The following is a 21,256-nucleotide window of genomic DNA, read 5'->3' on the forward strand; positions in this document are numbered from 1 at the left end:
TGCAGCCCATGGTTTAATCAGACATGCCTGCTCTCCTGTAATAATGCATTCATGTTTCATTAAATAAATTAACCTAACGCATCATCTTAGAATATATATATATATATATATATATATATATATATATATATATATATATATATATATATATATATATATATATATATATAATATCTATCTCTCTCTATATATATAAATATATATATAATTGTATATTGATTTCCCTTTTACTGATAATAAGGGTTCAGCAGTCTACTAAAAGTCTGCTATAAATGCCTTACAACAGTACAGTATATCAACCTCCACACACACACACCCCCACCCCCACTTTTCACACTCTGGGGGAAAAACAATTACAAACAAAAAAATAAATAAAAAACAGACATGCACTGATGTGTAGCAAACGCTTTACATTCTGCCCAGCCCTTGTGTGAAGACAGGCTCCATTTAGTTTTTCTTCTTCTGCATATTAAAATCAATAATGTTGGTCGTCTTGTAAACATAATTATAATAACGAATTTGGGCTGTCATAAATAGTTTGTGTTTTGTCCTTAATATGTTAACTGAAGCCACTTATTGTTTTTTGTTCATTTCATACAGATTTACATATCGCCTTCTCATTTTTATTTAATCTAAATGTTTAGGGATCAGCCGCTACGTTGTTATCAGCCAGACCGGAAGCATCTGCGTAGTTTGTGGAAGCATCGAAACTCTCTCCATTGTCTTTTCCACCGGCCAAGCCCTCGGGCTCGGGCACGGAGTCTTCATAAGAGTCTGTGTTCAAATCGTCATCCTCCTCTCCCTCGTCTTCCTCTTCCTCATCCTCTTCATCATCATCATCCTCCTCCTCTTCGGGGGACAGGTCGTCCTCCACGTCCCCTGAAGTCACTGTGTTCTCATCGTGAGGTGCCTGCGTGTTGATGGTGTTGGGGGAAGAGGTGGCCACCTCAAGCGCACCGTGGTGGGACTTCTTGCTGAGGTCCAGGGAGTCATTGAGGCCAATGCCTGCGGCATTCTTCAGGAAGAACAGGGAGCTGCTGGTGTCGATGCCCAGATTGAGGGAGCTGTCCAGGCTGATGGAGGACACCTGCGGGTCATACTCAGAGGAGATGGCGGCAGGGGGGAAGCAGGGAGCGATACCGAGGGAGCCTTCCTCTTTGGGAGAGTCCGGGGGGATAACTGCTCCTCCTGCCATGGGACCATCTCGGCTCGGGGAGATGGAGGGCAGCTCGCCCCGCTCTTGCTTCTCGTGCTTGCGCTTGTGGGAGTCCATCTGGGACATGCCCACCACGGTGTGCTTGCACCCGAGGTAGGTGCAGTGGAAGTGGGAGCACTTGAGCTTGTACTTGCACTCGGCCACCTCGCAGTCCACGCTGGAGCTAAACTGGCAGAAGCCGGCGGCGCTGATAACGTCCTGCTTGCCGTGGTGCTTGCGGTGAGCCGTTACCTTGGTGCTGTCGGTGCAGCGGAAGCCACAGCGCAGGCAGTGAAAGTGGGTGCTGTTGCCGGAGAACTGGCAGTCGGGGAAGTTGCAGCTGAGGGAGGACTTGAACCTCTTGAAGTCATCCAGGACCAAGTTGTCGACGCGGTCGTGGTGCTGCGCGTGCTTGTACATGTGCGTGCGCCCGCAGAACTTGTAGCCGCAGTTCTCCCGAGTGCAGTGGTAGTGGGTCACCTTCAGGGAGAACTGGCAGCCCGGGTCCTTGCAGTCTTCGTACAGGTCGTAACGACGGAAGCCCTCCAGCATCATGCCCTCGTCCAGCATCTTCCGCGACGAGGCCGTCTTGCGCCTCTTGCCGAACGGCGACATATCCTCGATGATCCAGAAGCGCTTTTTTGCCCCGGATGCCGTAGGCATGGAAATGGTGTTGCCTGAGGGGAGAAGAGGTAATAGACATTTATTTCCTTTGTGACCCTACTTCTATCCTGTATTTAGTATTGAGACTAAGTAAAGGTACATCTACCATCCTGTTAGATCTGTTTGGATTTGCCAAACTTTATAGCAACATTTATTATTTTTATATAGGGATGGGTAGCTGGTTATAGCCGATGCATGGCAGATTATTAAAAAAAAAAAAAAAAAAAAAAAATTATATATATATATATATATATATATGATTTAAACCAAGTACCACACAAAACCTCCTAACCTGTCAAAATCACTTCTAATGATGTGACCTTTGATGAACCGGTTGTATAAGAATCGCTGGACCTGATAAAACTTTAAATGCAATTACAATGAATTACTATTAATGGATGTGTAACGTTGTCTTGTGTGCTGTTTGAGGTGCTTTCATCCTTTTACGTGGCAGAAACAAGACAGAAAACTAAAATCATTAGATAATCAGGAGGACAGCAGGAGAGCTACACTTCAGATGGAAAATATAAGGAAGTCCTGTATGTGTATGTATGTATGTATGTATGTATGTATGTAATACAGTAAATTACAGGAGCAACCGCTTAATAGGTCTTTTCCAGACAGCACAGTTAAAATATTTTTTCCAACTTGCATTTACTCAGCCTGATTGAGCCAAAAGACTTCAAGAAGTTAATTCAACTAGGGATGTGTAGGATATACGACTTGCCATTTAATGGAGAATTTCTGTAATTGTCTCTGCAAATACCCACAGCCTAATGCCACACTACAGTGTACAGTCCCAACTGAACCTTGTAAGAAACAGATTGGAGGGGTGAGTTGAGAATGGGCTAAGCTCCTATACCACAATCACGATGAGCATGTTGTTAGATAAGTACCTGCAGCATCTTGTACTATCGGGACATCACTTTTAACTGGAGACGGAGAGGCAATGATTGGACTGAAACCTGGCGTAGTGGTTGGCATGACAACGCTCCGGGCGGCTCCCAGAGTGGCGCTGAGCAGAGAGTATGAGAGACAGGATGGAGAGAGGAGGTATGGAAGGGAAGGAAGAGGAGGCCTGAGCAGGGCTTGTGGGAAAGATGGAGGCGGAGCTTGGAGCAGTGGCTGAGGAGGCGGTGGAGGTTGCAGTGCACTGTGGGTGGCTGTAGCGTCAGTGGAAGGGGGTGTGGCATACACAGCAGCAGGATAGGTGACCAGGCAGCCTAGTCCGTTTACAGACCGTTGACAGGACAAAAAGCAGGGAAAAGGGAGAAAAGAAACACAAAAAAGAAACCAAATGAAAAACCCAAACAGCCAAAGCAACTAAAGATGAAAATAACATTAAAAAAAAAAATAATCATAAAAAAAATGTATAATTTGAAAAATGAGAGAGATGACACAAATCAAATGGAGGCAAGCATCTTAGAGGCAGACATGAACTTAATAGATGGAAAACTGTTCAGCTGTCCCACTGCTGGTGTGCAGCATGGTTCCAAGACCTTGACACCTTTCCCCTACTTAGTTCTGGTGGTTTCACCACAACGAATTTACACTGCACTAGCAAGTCTGCGGCCTGATGCTGATCACTACCCAATCGAATGTCTGCTTGCTTTTGAAATTTTCTGCAGCTTTTGAAAACGTTACTGCTTGTTTTTGGGAACACGTGGACGGATTTCTAATGGTTATTCCACCTGATAGTCCAGAGGCTTTGATTTGGGATCCACATAAAAGGAAGTAGAGGTTACACGAATCCCAACCCTCTATCAGGTGTGTAATCGCTAACCACGGGGATGAAACCAACGTACCACCTGGTTCCTTCAAGGACCTTTCTACACTTTCTCTGCAAATCCAAGGAGTGAGGCAGCTGACCAACGTTGTTATGACACTGCAGACTTAAAAACATCCCTGTGAAATGAACGCAGCCTTCTCGCCGTGTCGGAGGTAGAAGTGATCCAACTGTACACTGGGTGTGTTCGGAGGCTGATCCTTCCCTTTCCCCCTTACCTGCTGAGGAGCTCTCGTTGCCCACCGGGGTGCTGCTGCAGCTGCGGTCTGGGTTCGAGGACTCGGACGAGATCCCCAGCGGGCTCCCACCCCCCATGTAGTCCATGTAGTCGTCTGTTTCATCCATGAAACTCTGGGCCAGGCCGGATTGGCCCACTGACCCGGATGACATGTTTGCCATGTGATGCATCTCCTCCTGCCTTTGAGAATGTGACGCCATCTGCAGAGATAGGGGGAGAGACGTGGTGTTGGGTACACTGTACATTTTCTATAGGACTTGTATACACTGCCAGAGCTGAACTGTATGGAAACGGAGGGAGGATGGACCTTCAAAACAAGGCATTTTTAACATCTGAATAGCCTATATTCTTCTCTAATTGTATTGCTTAATTAACATTAAAATACTTTTAACATTAAAATAATGGCTGCACATAATGAATTCCAGTGTAATATCACAGGATTTACAGATATTTGATTTCATACAGGGTTGTGGCCATTTCTTGTACTGCTTTGTGGTGGCAGATGACGCCCTTCACCAGCCCTTACCTGGGATGGGAGTCTGTCGAAGTTCTTGCCCAGCATTCTTCTCATGTGCTTCCGGGAGTGGGAGGTCATCTGATGTTTGAGCAGGAAGGAGAACAAGCACCCGTCTCGGATACAGTGGAAATGGCTGTTCACCTGGTTGTATTTACAGCCTGAGAGAGAGAGAGAAGCGTTCACATTAGCATTCCCAGATTTCACAATGTGTGGACGCATTAATCCGAATGTATCAATTCAGGTCATTCTTATTACAGCTGATAGACACCTGTAATTGAACGTAAATATTGTGTTAGTTTTAGGCATGGCTGTACATCATACCTGTCTCGTAAATACAAATGTGTCATGTACTAAACCAAAGAAAGAAGATGTAACTGAAACAATTTGTGCTAAATGCCCCACCCCAAGCACGGGAAGGAATATTCATTAAAACTGAAAATGTACAGTCAGATGCAATTACTCATTCTGTAAGTACAAAGTCATTCTAATATGTGATCCCTACACAGCTTGACCCTTTTACAGATTGCACTGTGGTACAGTTGTAAAAAATGTGAAACTATGACGGGGGGGAAAAAATAGGTTCAAATATTAGAGTTTCAGAATTTGGAAACAAATATAAATACTGTAAAGCCATAAATATTTGTGACCAAAATATTTGGCGAATCACACCCATAAAAGATGTTGGCTACCTGTTGCAATATACGAAGTATGTATTGTTAGTGGAGTCTGATATTCATGACACACATATTTGCAGGTTCTTTTGTTTCATATGTGAAAAATGCATTAAAAGGTTTGCAAATATTTATGGCTTTACAGTATTTCAAATTTCATCACAGGTATTCCAGACCTCAGAATTCTGAGTAAACAGTTTAATAAATTCAGTTTTTCAGAGTGTTGAAACACATTTACTGGTACTAAGAAGCTGTTGACTAGGATTGTTATTTTTGTTTAGTTTAGTTTTTTTTTTTCTTCTAGATTACACACCGGAAGGTTTGGTTAAAGACAGACGACACAGCATCAGAAAGCATTTCCTCACTCTCCCCTCGCTGTACTGCAGGCGTGCTATGTGTGTGGGTAGGACAGGTTTCATTCTTGCTGAGGCAGAGTGCCAGCTTGCAGGAGATTGGCACACAGATGTGTGCAACACTGGAAGCTTGGGCTCAATCAGATTAACATGTTTAAGTGAGTTTGGGGCTTCCCTGTCTCAACAGCTTATAATAAAACAAAGACATTTATCAGCACTAAGATTGGCATTTGCTGTGGTTTCATTTAGTAGCGCAACAGGCCTCTCTGACTGTTGCATGACTTGAGTCACATTTTTAGCTCTGACGTAGTTCTTTAATTGTGTAGGTACTGATCATTTTGTATGAATTTCATTCATTCATATACAGTAGCATTTCTTCATCTCTCTTTATTTTTTTATCCTTTGACGATAGAGGTTAAAAGTACTTTCTCTAAGTTTTTGTTCATGAGTGAGGACATCTGAAATGCTACAGTTTACCGAGTACAGTGAGGCTGATGCACTAGACTTGTATGGGCATATATGGAAATAACAGACAGACAATAACAGAGATGCTTTTAGTAGAAGAGGCAACAAAATGTCCCGGTAGTATTGAAATGGCCTTGTATTTTAGAACTACCTGTCTATAATTATCAATCTAATCCATTCTCGTATAGCAAACCACAATTTCTACAATCCTTTACCTACAGTGCCTTTGTCTTTTTTTTTTATATAGGACTTCTTCAATAAAATAAGCCTATTCTTAGGTGGAACAATGAGATGTAAATCACATCCTGGAAGTGTTCATCTACTTTTGTTCTGGTTATAACTCAGCAGTTCTGTTTTACTGTAGTGCAGTATTGGTGACAGACTTGATTACAGAACAAATGTACAGTAATAGCTTTCTTTACAGCAGAAGATCAATATAAATAACTAAGCAACCGCAGAATTAACTGACAGACGCTTCTATTAAGAATGAACAAATAAAAGACAGTTGTCGGGAAAGGCAGAAAAGAAATGTAAGAGGTTTTTAAAGTTGAAATTGAATTTATTTAGAAAAATTTGATTCTACTTGCCATTTTTAAACAATTTATCAATAAATTACTTTATATTAAATTGTTTTTATCTTTTCATTTCTTTTACCTGCTGCTTTTTTATAACACACAGGCCTACGTATTCTAATTGCTACATAAATTCAGATTAAGGCACTGTTTTTTGTAAGTTAATCAAATATTGTGGCAAGCTAGTTCTAATTTTATTACAAATCAAGCACAGTAAAATAATTGAAACGGGACCATGTAGGGCAGGTGGCGACTCGCCTGTTGCCATGGAACCCAACCAGGGTACAATATGATGCGTCATCAGACTCCTTTGTTTAAGCAGGGTATCAAATTAACCACGCAAAGCTGAGTAAATAACAGTAGCTGCCGAATAGCAGGAGTGATTGTAAACGGAGACCCAGGTAACATCCAGGGCCTGTTTACAGTGGCTGTCATGGATACCATGGCCTACTTGGTGGTAAACAGTACATTATTTGACTAAATACCTGGTTTTGTATCTATTGATAACTTTATTTATTTTTTAATGTTCCCCACAGAGCCCGAACGGTACAAGGAAAGGTACAAACAGCAGCAGTTGCATAGCGATTTGTTTATTTTTATACCCCCAGCAAAGGTTTTGTTTGATGATTCAGCACACAGACATGTCTCAACACATACATGCCAAGCTAAAGGAACACAATAATTAATCAATTCCTTTTAATTGTGAAGGTCTGACAGGTTTGAACTATTACTGTACATACTGCAGCTTTTATATATATAAAAAACAAACTGTATGGGATTAAGAGTTGTTTTTTTTTAATATAACATCCCAGCTTTGGAACTACACAAAAATAAATACAACAAATGTAGATCATGTTATTTTGAAGTGCTTAAAATCTGTATTTTCCCCCATACAGCACCGTAATTAAATATTATGATTCTTTTGTTGGTCTTGTCTTTTATTTATTTATTTTCAACAGGAGATGAATGATTTGCTAAACCTCCATACACTATTTTATATGTTGCGATATATATTAAAAAAAAAATTAAAAAAAACACGCACTGATGGTGGAACTTTACATAACAAAACCATTCTGCAGGTCTCTAACGTCCTTACTGGCATGAATGATTCTACTGTTGTAAAATTAGTTTCTACCTGTCCAAATTATAGCCCAGCTTTCTATACATTTCTAAAGGATTTTTATATATATATATATATATATATATATATATTTTAGCTCAAAGAGCCAGCTGCCCAACGTTTCGATATGTTGTACATATCTTTCTCAAGGAAGCTTGTGTTTGAATCAAAACATCGGAGGTATTTATAGGTTTTTGACGGCATGACAACTACTTGTTATTGTTTACATTTAAATCCATGATTTATTCTTACATGATGTAATGGTGTTCTATATATTGTGACATCATGTCTACTTCTATCTTTGAATCTGTATTAATTCTAATTAACATTACTTTATATAAACTTATATTTTTATTAATTATATATATATATATATATATATATATATATATATATATATATATATATATAAAAACAAAGAGTATGTTGCTTTACAGAACTGTGCAGGTGGTTTTATTAAAAACCTACAGTAGCACTTTTTAAAGGAAGTGGTTTAAGTCTGTATGGATCCGCTGTGCCTGCTCACCTGGTCTGCCACATTCCTCCCGCTTGGTGAAGTACTTGAAGCCATTGGCCGCCCTGCGCTCTGCCTTCTCGTGCTTCTTTACATGCCAGGGCAGCTTGGTGGTGATGTTGGTGACGAAATAGCAGGAGGGCCGCAAACAGTGGTAGTGCCCTCGCATTCGGAACTCGCAGTGCTGAGGAGGAGAAGTAAAAGCATAAGTTGTAAACCAGCCACGGACAGAGTTTCAAAAGAGGTGCGTGCACTGGAGGTTAACTGAGCCTCTATGGGCTTGACCATGAACAGAAGGGTCACCACAGCTTCCTCCAAACAGCTTTGGATTGAACCCTGCTTTTATGTTTTTAAACATTAACCCCAATATAAGCGTCACAGTGTCAGATGTCTGTCCTGATGCGGCAGCATCTTTTTTTTTAAGCCCAGCTCTATTACAGAGCACAATGTTCTCGGAATTCCCCTGACAAGAAGATTCCAGCCTTCACCAACCCCAATGAAATAACCCCAATTACATTGAAATAATATAGCCCATTTTAAAAACAGAAGGGCCACGGTGTCATGTGTAGAATAAGATAAGAAACAGAAACTAAACTGGGTTCCGCAGCTAGAAGCCTAGAGACAGCTAAAGTCCCGTGAAGTGCAAGAACGCATCCTGCTTCAACCCTCTTCAGCACTTCACTGCTATTCACGCTGTGTCTGTTGATTTTACTGTGAGCATGCTCAAGTTTCCCTGTGTGCAGCGATGCCATTTCCCTACCTGGTTGGGACAGAGACACTGCAGGGAGTAGTATGCGAACTGGTCTCGCACGTTCACCAGGTTGTTGTTGGGGTTGATGTGGTCCAGGCAGTGGGACTCGGCCTTGCCGGACGTCTTGCACACGTACTTGCAGTTCCCAAAGAGACAGTGGAAGTGGAACTTGTTGGAGTACTTGCAGTCTGTCGCAAGGCAAGGATCACTAAGAAGAAAAACCAGGAAAGGCTTTAAGTTCTGAGAACTACCTTGAAACATGTAAGCTTTTGCTTCTAGATGACTTCTTACCAGTTATTTGTTTAAATGAACAAATAAAAAAGGTGTAAATGCAAGTCATTTCTAACAGCACTGGTATGGGTCCTAAGAACAGGAGAGGGTTGGTTGACTAAGCAATTATTAATAACAGCAAAAACCTTAACTGGAAGACTACAGTGCAAGCCCTGCCCTGCGACGTGGTTGCTGTCACACTCACTTGTCGTGGAACTGGAGGAATCCTGGTTTGACCTGCGGCTTGGAGTTCTCTAGGGAGGTGGTTGCCAGGGGTGAGGAGGCAGCCAAGCTGGGTACAGAGGCTGGGAGCTGGGGGAGCTGCTTCCAGGTGAGAAGCGAAGGGGCGGAGGTGAAGCTGCCCACAGGGCTCATGGTGGGCAGGTCCAGGCTGGGAGTGGAGGACATGGAGACCGGGGCGGGCAGCTGGGGGAGCCCTGCCTCTGAGGGAGGATTCTGAGATGGCTCTGACTTTACTTTCAGTGTGGCTCTGAAATGGAAGCTGGACACAGAAGCAACAAGCGCTGTCAGATCAGGGACGACAAATTACACTGTAATACTGCCAGAACATCTCGATTACAGGAGCATCCACATGCTTTTGAATTGGGGGATCAGATAGGACGTTTACACTGAACAATAGAAAATAAATCAAGCTTACAGTGGCTACAGCATGGCTAGAGGATGAAGATATTGGCCATTCAGTGTCCAGGTGAAAGTGCCAGTTTACATGACAGGGAAGTAAGCATGATCCTAGCCGGGATTTATTCTCTAATACGACACTTCAAAACTTGTTCAGCATACACAACTGACTGAGCTTTCTGAACTCACTTGGCGTGCTTGACTGCTCCATCCAGGGTGCTGAACAGAGCCCCACAGTCCTCCACCAAACAGTGGAAATGAACTTTATGTAGAAAATCACACCGCGTCTCACAGTAATCCTCAGTGTCAAACCTATCAGGGAAGAAACACATATACGGCTCCTATGAACTGCACCATCACACTTTGCATTATACTCTACTGTTGTGTTTTACTACTAAAATAAAGAAGGCACACACACATTAATTATAATTCTACTTATACCTTCCTGAACTTCCTAAAGGATGGCGTAGGAGATATTAAAATAATTAATGTGTCTGGGAGGGAACAGTAAGGTAAGGATGGCATGAAAAGGAGTATGATTATGTCTGTTGATCAGTGTCGGCTGGGGTTATAGGCAGGCAGTACCTCCTCAGGTAGGTCCTCCAGAACTCGACTGGCTTCTCCTGTGCCGGGGTCTTCATCACTCTGCTCAGGTACTGGGCCATTTCCGAGCCATCTCCCGTCTGGCTGCTCTCCACCTCCGCCTTAACGTTCATTGCGTTAAAAAATCCTGCGTTCGCCTGCGACATCTGCAAAAGATAAAACTAGGCAGGGTCATCACTGCTGTTAGAGAGATCTTCCTTAAACAGACTAGTAGCCAGTTAGGGAACACATTTCCAGTCTTAACAAAGAACGTGTGTGAGTGTGGTAAAAGGTGCTGTACTGTATTGTACAACCTTTGATGGTCCAGATCAATAAACAGCCAGATTCAGGGAAGACCACAATTGCTCTAGGGAAGGGGCTGATCTCAGCCAGTCTGGCTGGTGTCAATCCCAGTAATCTTCCAAAATGGACTGCTGGGCTGCGATATTGCCCTGTAGGCAATTCCAGCAACAGCAGTAGCTGGGAAATGGAACACACATTTACTGGTTACCCAGCACATGTTTATAGCAACGTGATTTTTACAGTATAGATTGCATGGTTTGAAGCCTTATGTTTTTGAAGCCTAATCTTTCGATCCAGCATGATAAACTGTAAATCAGTTAATCTCCAGTGGTTGTAATTGTCTGTGTTTCTTCTATGGCCATTTCCAGCCAGGATGCTTTAATACCTAGAAGTGTATTTTGCGCTCATAAATTTATCAAAACAAGGCAACAGTAAGCCACCCAATTGTAAAAGTGGTCACAGCAATGGAAAATGATGCATCTTTAAATCATCAAGATAATGGATACACACACAGTATTTATTTCAATCTGGAAGGTTATATGATTAAACGTGCATACATTTTCATTTCCCGAAAACATGCAATATTAAAATATTCTCGGCTTCAGGGCCAAGATTGCTGTTAATTTTTTAACACTAAAAAATGAAGCTGTATTTCTTTCTTTCTTTTTTTCATCTAATGTAAATAACTTGCAAAGTCCATAAACAAAAATCACATGCAGGGTTCAAAAACAGCTCATCAAAAAATAAACACCTCCATATATCTGGCAATGCATCCCGCTACCAGTTCATTATATTAATTTGTGAGTGGTGGGCTGAAATTATGCTGTATGAAAAATGGCTTGAAAATGTAAATGGTACAGACTCATCTTATTAGCGGTGAAACATTAAAAAACAAACAGCCCCCTCTGAGTCCTGCTAATTTGTCTTGGGATGAAAGCTGTTTGATGGATGGATCTTACCTTATTCATAAGCGAGGATAAAAGAGATGTATTTGCCGGTGCAGGGTGTCCGTTTGATTCATTACTGGAACAAGGAAAATGAACAATGTTTAGCCAAGATTTGCATGAGAACAGTAAATATTAACATTCATCACAGACTTCATGGAAACACAATAAAAAAAACATGCTGCTTATTAAAAAAAGAAAGAACCCGAGGAAAGGTTCAAAGTCAAATCATCAGTGAAATGAAACTGAACTGTAGTCTGTAGGATCTGTTCCAGCTTGACCGTAATGTATAAGTGTGACAGGAAGCAACACATGCTTTTACTGAATGATGCATGCTAGGAATATACACTTAAAGTGATTGCATGTAGGGTATGCCCTATTTTGTTAAGGATTACAGTAGCGTGTTTAAATACACAGGCATCCAACACATGGGACATAAACCCCGCTAGCCTGAAGACGCTGCTCTCCCATACTATATTTGTGGTTTAGGGTGTCGCAGTTACTGATTTGGGCTGTGCTGTACCTGTGGTCCTTCTTGCTGAGATCCAAGCTCTGTTCCTGCATGGAATCCTGAGAAGCCACAGTGGTGCCATCCATGGGCTCTTGCTTCACTTGAACCAGATTAAACCGCCCTGGTAGAGCTTGCTGGCCAATCCCTGAAGACAGACAGCAAGTTATTGATGGTCAGCATTACTTTCTGTGACGAGATCCGACCTGACTTCTGTCCCAGCAAAAAGAATACTGGGAGTGATATTATTGCAAAATTATGTCAAGCCTTCATGGCTACCGGGCTTTTAAATGGTGACTGAGGGAAGGGAGGAATGAGGGGAAAAGATTCCTTTTTCAGCAGCGCTTGTCACAACTAATTTGCAGGCCTGCCTCTTAACTATTTATTAAATACGGGGCTAATGCTGAGGAAAAGTGGCAGATTTAGACTGGTCGTCGCCCTCCCTTCCATCTTTTTCTGTCTCGGTTACCCCAGCAACGTCCAGAGCCACCAAAACTGAGCATGCCCAAAAGGAATATCTGCTGTGATACTGAGATTGAACTTGACAGCCAATCAGATCAGTTCAAAAAGCATGACCTCCCAATCATATTTCCTGGATAGGTATTTTGTGGATATGTGGTTTGCGACAGGAATAAAAAAAGGAGGTGGCGGGGGGGGGGGAGACGCTGACAGGTATGTGCGCGTTCTGGCTCTTTCTACAATCCTGAAGTGACTGAAATATTAATTTGCCCTGGGGCTATACAGAGAAAGCTGTGCTTTTTTGTAGATGGTAAGTGTTATTTTATTTAAAAAAAAAAAAAACTAAAAAGAATAAGAAAGCAGTCCCAGTGTACTTAGTGCATCAGCAGTGATTGGCTTCAGAAGTTCTTGAAAAGACTGTTGAGGAACTATAACAAGCAGCAAGTCAACAGCTGCCCTTGTGTACCTGGCCTGCCAAACTGAGAGGTTGTATTCTAATACACGTTAGGTACCACTCAAGCACGGGAGGGAGGGAGAAAAACCTATGCAGTTACCAGAGGTTATTTATTAAACTACGGTACCTAATGGAAAAGTGTCTGTAAAGAATGATAGTAATTTCAATTTGTTTAGCATCACTGATTAGTTTTGATATATATATATATATATATATATATATATATATATATATATATATATATGGTTGTGTAAAGACCGGGTATGCATGACAGGCTGTGTGGCCCAGCTGTCAGACCTAAGTGGGATCCACAATGTCTTGGTGTCATATACCAGCTCAGTCACTCATCAGCCCCATAGCCCTGGGACAAACAGCTGGAGTGTCTCGTTCCTAGCTGTAAAACACGCTTCAGGACAACACTGAGAATGAAATGGACCATTCGAGGTGGGATCTTCCTTCTTTAAAAAGGATGGACATTGTTAATTTACTGAACGGATGTTAGTATAATCCTAAATAAACAGATTTGGAGCGCTATTGATTTTTTTTTAACCTTAAAAAGCTACTGGAAGACCTCCACTTAATAGAAAGACCGTAAGTCTCCTGTCAGTGGAGGGCTTGTTTTAATATATTGAAGGCAATAGAAAACCATTAAAACATGTATCAGGGTCAGGGCTGTATTAGGAAGATACAGCATGCAGAACAATTGAAGTTGCGATCTCAAAGCAATGTTCTTTCTGGAATATATCCAGGAATAATGCTCTACTATGTGATTACTCCTGTTAACTTACAATACTTGGAAGAAATCACTTATAGCAGCATGTCTAATTAGTAAATCCTTCAGGATGTCTGGATTTAAAAAAAAACGTTTGGGTGAATCAGAGTAAAACACACCATAAAACAAAAAATACCTTGACTGAAACAGGAACTAGTTAACATTAAAAGTCCCAGGTTGTTTTTGCTTGATCCCTTTATGATATCGCTTTACAATATCAAATCAATCGAAATATACTCTAATATGTTTGACAGTGTTTACAGCTGTGATCAAAAGATTGCACTAAATCACAAAACATTATCCTGAGCTAATTCTATAGATACTGCAACTGCAGTCCAGTTTGATATAAAATGTGTTAGAATTGACACTGCCAAACCTCAAAAACAAGTGTAATAAGGAACTTCAAATAAATAATGTCTAAATGTCCCTCAGGGTCAATATTCACACCTTGATCACACAAACGTATCATCATCACCACTCCTAACCACTTCCTCTTCATTTTTATGAAACTGACACACAATGAAGTCATGGAAAGGTGCAGGTTTTAGCATCTGAAAGACACACACAGGGGCTACGGCATCACTTGAGCATTTCAGGGGAGGTGTCAATAACCCACCAGCATACCCTCCTCTAGGTAATGGGCATGCCAGCGTGGTACTGAAACCTCATTCTAACCTCTCTGTGACGCCACTGCAGCACACACACACATACAACTTTTAAGCATGACTCCAGCAGGATTGTGCAAGCTGTCATTAACTGTTTGTGAAGCAAACACCCAGCAAAGAACAATAATACAATTCAAATTAAAAATAACTGTGGCAAATCCTCAGTCATTTCACGCCTGCAGAACTGTAAAAACCTTGAGGGAATACAGTCTCAGCGATATGACAAGATGTTCTCGCTGCACTGCGGTCTCAATGACAGTGAGCGACTGACAGAACCGTTCAAACACACACACACACACACTCTACCAAAGAGACGCTGTCAGGTACTGTACAGCTGTATTATCAGATCATTAAATCCACTACCACCATTTCATCAGCTTGGTATCCCTTCTACTGTGTCGATCCCTAGACTAATATACTTGACACATCTGCAAGACGCACCACATGCATGCAGTATAATTTGTACTGTTCTGTATAGGCTGCTGCACACCTCTAGTATCTAGGCACTGTGGTTGTGGTTGGAGTCTCTTGGTTTTAATGTGACTGGCAGCACCCACCTTCTCCCCAACAGCTGCTATGGGATCTAGCCTCTCTGGTCGCCTCAGGCATTCTTGTCTTTCACCCTTATCAACATGCATCAATCCACAATCTTCTAATCCGAAGGCACCTGTCATAACATTTAGCTGGTCCCAGTCAACACCTCCTCATATTGTACATACAGTGCATGGATATATATATATATATATATATATATATATATATATATATATATATATATAATTTAATGTTCTATATGTCCATTCAAGACCCACTCACACATGTCCCATTCCAGCGAAACAGTTACTGATTTATATGCATTCAGTACAATCCACCCGCACTGTAGGTGCCCTTGAGAGACAAGCGTCATAGCTAGGTGTGCGTTATAATGGAAATGACTAATAGGATTTTATGACACTGATTCAAGGTAGGATTGACTTGCTGCAGAGAGGGGGTCCTGTAGATAAACCTTGAGTGTTTTTCCATTTATTTATTTTTACTTTACGGTTTTGTACACAGTCACCAGTTCTCCATGCATGCTACCACATTCGATTCAAAATTCAGAAACCTGTACTAAGAAATGAGCTGTTGTAATACGGTATGGGACTGTGTTGTATGGTGCAATTATGACTGTGGGCAGCTCTTTTAGCTCACTTGGTAAAGCCATAGCGAACAAAGTTACATATTTCCTACCTGTTTCTGGGTTCCCAGAAGGCTTTAGGGCAGCAGCTGCCAGTCTGGCCATCATGGGGGATATCAAGCCCTTGCTGGCCGAGATCTTCTCCATGATGGAGGATGCTGTATGTGACGAGGAGGTGACGTCAGGGGCTGGCTCCCCGGAGGCTGATCCACTCTGGGAGAGGGACTCTGTGGGCGCCGAAGCAGCATTGGAAGAGACTGCCGAGATCAAGCTGGCAGCAGAGACAGGGAGTTGCAGCGGAAGCCTGGGGATGATGGGGAAAAAGGGGTTGGAGCCGGAGAGAGCCAGGCCCACGGGCATGCTGCTGGGGAGGGCCTGGGCAAGGAGGCTGGACATCTTGCTGGCCAGCGGGAGGCTGGTGGTGGGCTTGACCATCTGGCTGGAGGAGATGGCGGTGGTAGGCGTCGGAAGCATGTGGGGCACTGAGGAGGACTGCTGAGTGGTGGGCGAGGCACTCAGGCTAGAGTTCTTGCTGCTGATGGCAGAGAAGTCCATGAGGTCATCGTTGCTGGACTCATCGGGCTCTTCCTTGGGCACCAGGAAGGAGGAGGACAGGCCCAGCACGCCTGAGGAGCGGATGTGGCGCCTCTCATGCTTGCGCTTGTGGGAGGTCATCTGGCTAGTGGAGGTGAAGGTGAAGCCGCAGCCCGCTCTGATGCAGTGGAAGTGGTTGGTGGCCTTGCTGTAGACGCAGCCCTCATACTTGCACTCCTCATACTTGTAGAACTTCTTGAAGCCGTCCTTGGCGTACGCGTCGTCCTTGATGTGGTAGCTCTTATGCTTCTCGATGTCGCATTTGTTTTTGAAGGTGAAGGTACAGCCCGGCCGTCTGCAAAAAGAGGAGAAAACCCACACATATTTGAATAATTAAAGCCTACATCAACTGACGTTCACCTTCTCTAAACTGCTTTTTAATTTTTTTTTTTTTTACAGACATGCAAATACGCTTTTATGCAAGTTAAAGGACAAAGATCACAGGATGGAAATGAAGTCCTTCAGTACAGGATTTAGAAGACAATGGTTATAAATTTTGACCTTTAAAGTCGCCATGTTTGATTCAAACAAAAAAAAAGTTCCCTTCCTTTTTCGTTGCTGGTTTCTTGGCTATTAGTGTATTTTTAACATCTCTGTTTAATTTCTATTAGAATAATCACTTGACTTCTGTTAAACAACCCACTGAAGCTCTCTAACATTTTTGTTGTTTCTGAACTCTTGGCTGGCTCACCTGCAGTGAAAGTGTGTGGTTTTCTGCCCGTAGAACTGACACTCCACTGTCCCACAGTCCTCAGTGGCCCGGAACCTCTGGAAGCCATCGTTGATAAGCTGGGCGTTCTTTTTGTGGAAGTTTTCGTGAGTCATCACGTCTGAAGTACTGGTGTACACTTTATTGCAACCCACCTGCAGGAAGACAAAAAAACAAACACGTTAGAGCAAATACAACACTGCAAGTGCTTCATAAAAAGTGTGTTTGGTTTCGTTTTTATACATAAGGATCACAGGTATACCTTAAATGCTAACTCTTATCAATTACCAGGCACCGTTCAGTCATTTTAATTGATGCGTAAACTAAAAAATACATTACGGCTGTTTGTTCACTGATGTTGCACTTTGTTTTTTTAAAGGAAGATCTGATCAACTGGAACTTGAAATGGCTAGTAAGTTTGGGACTTGCACTCTTACAGGGTAACTTAACTCAAGATGGGGAGACCTCGTGGGCTCAGATCACAGTTAGTCTGACCATGAGCAAGCGTGGTAAACACTGGCTGCTGTATCACCTGCAGCTAAACCAGCCCATGCAATCTCCCCTCAGTCACATCACTGTGGCATGCACAGTGATGGACTGAGGGGAGCTGAAAAGACATTACAGAGCGGAACACCCCCGTTTTTATGTTCTTAGAGAACTTGAAGTGTAACACTGGAACAGAAAAGCTTTGAAATCTGCTGTGCGGAGTAGCTTCTATAAACCATAAAACGTGTCTCGTTTACAAGGCACAGAGCGTCCTGTACTGTATGGCATGCAGCACTGACAGAAGATACTACTATAGTTTAAAAGAGCATACTTCTATACCATTCCTGCTTATATATCTTTTTTAAACAAATATACAGACAAGATTCTTGTGCCGAGGTATCGCCTATATAGAAAAGGCTGTGGGGTCCAGCAACTTGGTATGGTTAGGCCTTGTGTATCTCCAACCAAGAACCCCTGGCCACGGATTGAACCTGTGTACTGCCAATTTAAAAGGCACACATAGGCAAACCACTTAGTAATCTTCACTGGTTGACCATATTCCTTTACTTTGCTGTAATTTCTATGTCATTAACCAAATGAGGAAGCCGTCACTTGGTGCGGTTTAAAATATTCTGTTCCCCAGCACTTAGAGGCCCTCTGGGTTAATAGAAAGAGCAAATGTTTGAATTGAAAAGACCAAATGTATATCATCCTTGGCACTTTTCTCCCGAGCAAAGCGGGCAACTTCACCATATTGAGTCAAACAATGAAAAAAATGCCACTCTGGTTTTTTCACACTGAAGAACTTGTGCCAACATCTGCTCGTTCTCAGAGCTGTAAAACAAGCGCTGAGGCGTCTAATAACAATTACACCATTAGGAGGGGGTTTAAAAAGAATATATCTTAAATCTACCCCCACCCCCTTTTTCCAACATTAACTCTCAGTAGTGACACCTTGAAAATAAGCAGACGTAAAGAATTAAACAAAAACTGGTAGGGAATAATTTGCAACTCAGTCCTTGGTGCTAAAACATGAAAAATGTTAAGTTTATATAAACAACTAACTGAATTTTATCCATGCCAATTATGGAGAAAAAGGCTTAAGGGAACACGCTGCTGGTTAGCGTTTCATCCTTACATTTTTTTTTATTTATTTATATTATGACACCTTTTTTTTTTTCTTTCTCAAACAAATGAAAACTGCTCTTAAATGGTAATTTAGCCTTAATGGAAAAAGTGAAAGAAACGGAATGTCCTTTTATAGATGCAGTTAAACCCTGTGCTTCTAAATTGCTCTGGAAGCCCTCTGTGTATTTTTTGACTTAGCCGTGACAGCAGTGTAGCTTTTAAAAAATCAAAAGGGGAGACTTATTGACTTAAAAAGGCAGGTATTATATTTTAACTCCTCCAACCCACTTCCCCTGGCCTATAAGGTCATGAACCACAGGTACACCCCCAGGGCTCATTAAACTGGATTCATGATTCATATCTAGTGTTGAACAGACAGAAAGGGATCTGCTTGGGAGAGTGGTTGGAGTATTGGCTGGTGGTCTGTGCTCTCTGTCTAGAATGAATGATACAAAACACATTCCAGTAAAATAATACTGATTTTGAAACATTGGCGGTCTCTGCAAAATACAGGCCATCTCGTAGTAGTACAAAGTGCAGCAAGGTAGGCATTACACAACATGCTTTTTGTATGTACTGCTGTATAATGCAAGGCAAGTAAAAAAACACACACACACAATAAAAGGGCCTGAAGACTTTCATTGATTACAAATGTGGGCCAATTCTCCCAAATCTTGACAATTACACAACAGCTTTCCCTATTGGTTGGAGTTATAAGAGGTCATGAATATCCAAACACTTTCAGGGAAGCGAGATGGCTACTACTTGGCAACAGTTGCTGCCTTAACCGTGCAACATCTCAAAGTCCTTTGGGAACGGAGAGGTGCCACAGCTGTCCTGAAGCTGTCTGACGTGCATCGTGTGCGTGTGTTGGTGGTGGCGTTTTGTTTTCTCTCTTGTTCTTCAAGCCTCTCATTTGATTGGCTGTCGGTTTGACTCAGCCCCCCCTTCCCTCCCCACCCTCCTTCTGCAGCTCTATGAGGGGGAGGGGGTTGCGTCAGTGTGTAAGGGTTACCTGCATGCAGTGGTAGTGCGTGCTCTTGCCGTTCAGGTGACAGCTGTGGTAGTACACGCTGCAGTCGTCCAGTGGGCTGAAGCGCATGAACCCGTGTTGCAGGGAGTTGTCCCGCTTCTTGTGCATGTTGTAATGCCGGATGACGTCCTGCTTACTGGTGAATCTCTGCGAGGGACAGAACAGACACAGCAACAGGTTTTGAGAACCAGCAACAGGTCTTTTTATCACTCTGGCAACAGCTGCGGAAGGCAGAAGCCAACTGGCAGTGTGAGGCGCTGTGCGAAGCCAGGAGAGCGGTCCCAGTTCACTTTAGCCTTTTTTTCTGCAATTCATTCTCGTGAAAGGGGGGGAGAATAAATGTGTGTGTGTGTGTGTGTGTGTGTGTGTGTGTGTGTGTGTGTGTTGCTGGAAGGAGGAATGCACTGAACGCTACGAAGAGTTTCCCCAGCACGGACTTATGAGACGTGTTTTATTTGTTTTTCATTGAGTTTAAGAAAAATCCCTCAATTTAGATAGCCCGCTTGAGATGCCATATCATGTTTCCAGTGTTTGTTTTGTGTTTAAAAAATCCAATTCCAGGCAGTAAGAGTTTGTTTAAAGTGCAAGGAAAAAATACCCTTTAACCCAAAAGATTAATAACACTACACATGTGCATGCATATGTTACGTATGTACAATATGATTCTTTACAAGTCTATTCAGATTTTACCCGTTTTTCCCCCAAAAGGGCACTTTTCCTATGCAGTTTTACAGACTCCCAGTTTTAATCTCCATCCCAGAGCACACAGCCTCCCAGCAACTGAAACCCTAACCAACCATTGTGAACACTGCTTAATTCCAGTAACATTGTTTCATACGCATGACATCATATGATATCATATAAGCATTATTATTATTATTATTTATTTCTTAGCAGACGCCCTTATCCAGGGCGACTTACAATTGTTACAAGATATCACATTATACATTATTTCACATTATTTTTACATACAATTACCCATTTAAACAGTTGGGTTTTAACTGGAGCAATCTAGGTAAAGTACCTTGCTCAAGGGTAAAACAGCAGTGTCCCTCACTGGGGATTGAACCCACGACCCTCTGGTCAGGAGTCCAGAGCCCTAACCACTACTCCACACTGCTGCCACTGCACTGATGTTACAGGAATTGAAGCAAGAGTCTCTGTGTGCAAATCAATGTGTCTATCCAATCTCAACCGATTATATTCCTTACACTTCACAGTATCTATTGTCACTGTGATCAAACTTACTGATTACAAGAAAAAAGTTCTGAATTGATTACCAACTGTTTCAATGTGCTTTAGCTTTGTCAGCTTGACCACTGTTTTAGAAGCTCCTGTATTACATTTTAGTACTATCGTGACACCTTATTTTGCCACTACAATCATCTACACTGGCTGTGGAATGGCTATTGGCGAATACTTTAAAAACGACCATGTCCTTTCCTGTTTCTGAAATATGAAGTACTGTACAATCACTTGATGTTGTATACACTGTAAGGCAAAGCAAATGTAAACCATGCATCATGAAAAAGTAAATCTGGATTTTCAGTTATATACAGATGGTAAGCTGCAAGCTGTAAAACTACACAGGGTGAACTGCCAGCTTGACAAGTATATCCTAATACACCTTAAAAATATTTATTTGATTTTTTAAAAAAAATTTTAGGACTGCTGCAAAACATGCTAAA

The 21,256-nt window shown here is 42.1% G+C and overlaps 1 protein-coding gene across 13 annotated transcripts in view; it reads right to left on the bottom strand.

Moving 5' to 3' along the window:
- Positions 1-159: 159 nt before the first annotated feature.
- Positions 160-21,256, bottom strand: part of LOC117432391 (zinc finger protein castor homolog 1-like) — a 192,779-nt gene continuing 171,682 nt past the window's right edge. For 8 of the 13 annotated variants that reach the window (XM_059002409.1, XM_059002410.1, XM_059002413.1 and 5 more), the window contains 14 exons: positions 19,551-19,715; positions 16,904-17,076; positions 15,672-16,507; positions 12,107-12,239; positions 11,599-11,662; positions 10,340-10,518; positions 9,944-10,066; positions 9,321-9,617; positions 8,855-9,053; positions 8,107-8,278; positions 4,409-4,557; positions 3,863-4,082; positions 2,755-3,081; positions 160-1,872 (listed from right to left, as the gene is read on the bottom strand). In XM_059002409.1, the coding sequence (XP_058858392.1) occupies positions 641-1,872; positions 2,755-3,081; positions 3,863-4,082; positions 4,409-4,557; positions 8,107-8,278; positions 8,855-9,053; positions 9,321-9,617; positions 9,944-10,066; positions 10,340-10,518; positions 11,599-11,662; positions 12,107-12,239; positions 15,672-16,507; positions 16,904-17,076; positions 19,551-19,715 (4,269 nt within the window). In that variant the 3' untranslated portion in view covers positions 160-640. The remainder of the gene's footprint in view (positions 1,873-2,754; positions 3,082-3,862; positions 4,083-4,408; positions 4,558-8,106; positions 8,279-8,854; positions 9,054-9,320; positions 9,618-9,943; positions 10,067-10,339; positions 10,519-11,598; positions 11,663-12,106; positions 12,240-15,671; positions 16,508-16,903; positions 17,077-19,550; positions 19,716-21,256) is intronic. The other 5 variants (XM_059002416.1, XM_059002408.1, XM_059002417.1 and 2 more) reach the window with 4 other exon arrangements.

This window comes from Acipenser ruthenus, chromosome 27 (assembly GCF_902713425.1).
Source record: "Acipenser ruthenus chromosome 27, fAciRut3.2 maternal haplotype, whole genome shotgun sequence".
NCBI lineage: Eukaryota > Metazoa > Chordata > Actinopteri > Acipenseriformes > Acipenseridae > Acipenser > Acipenser ruthenus.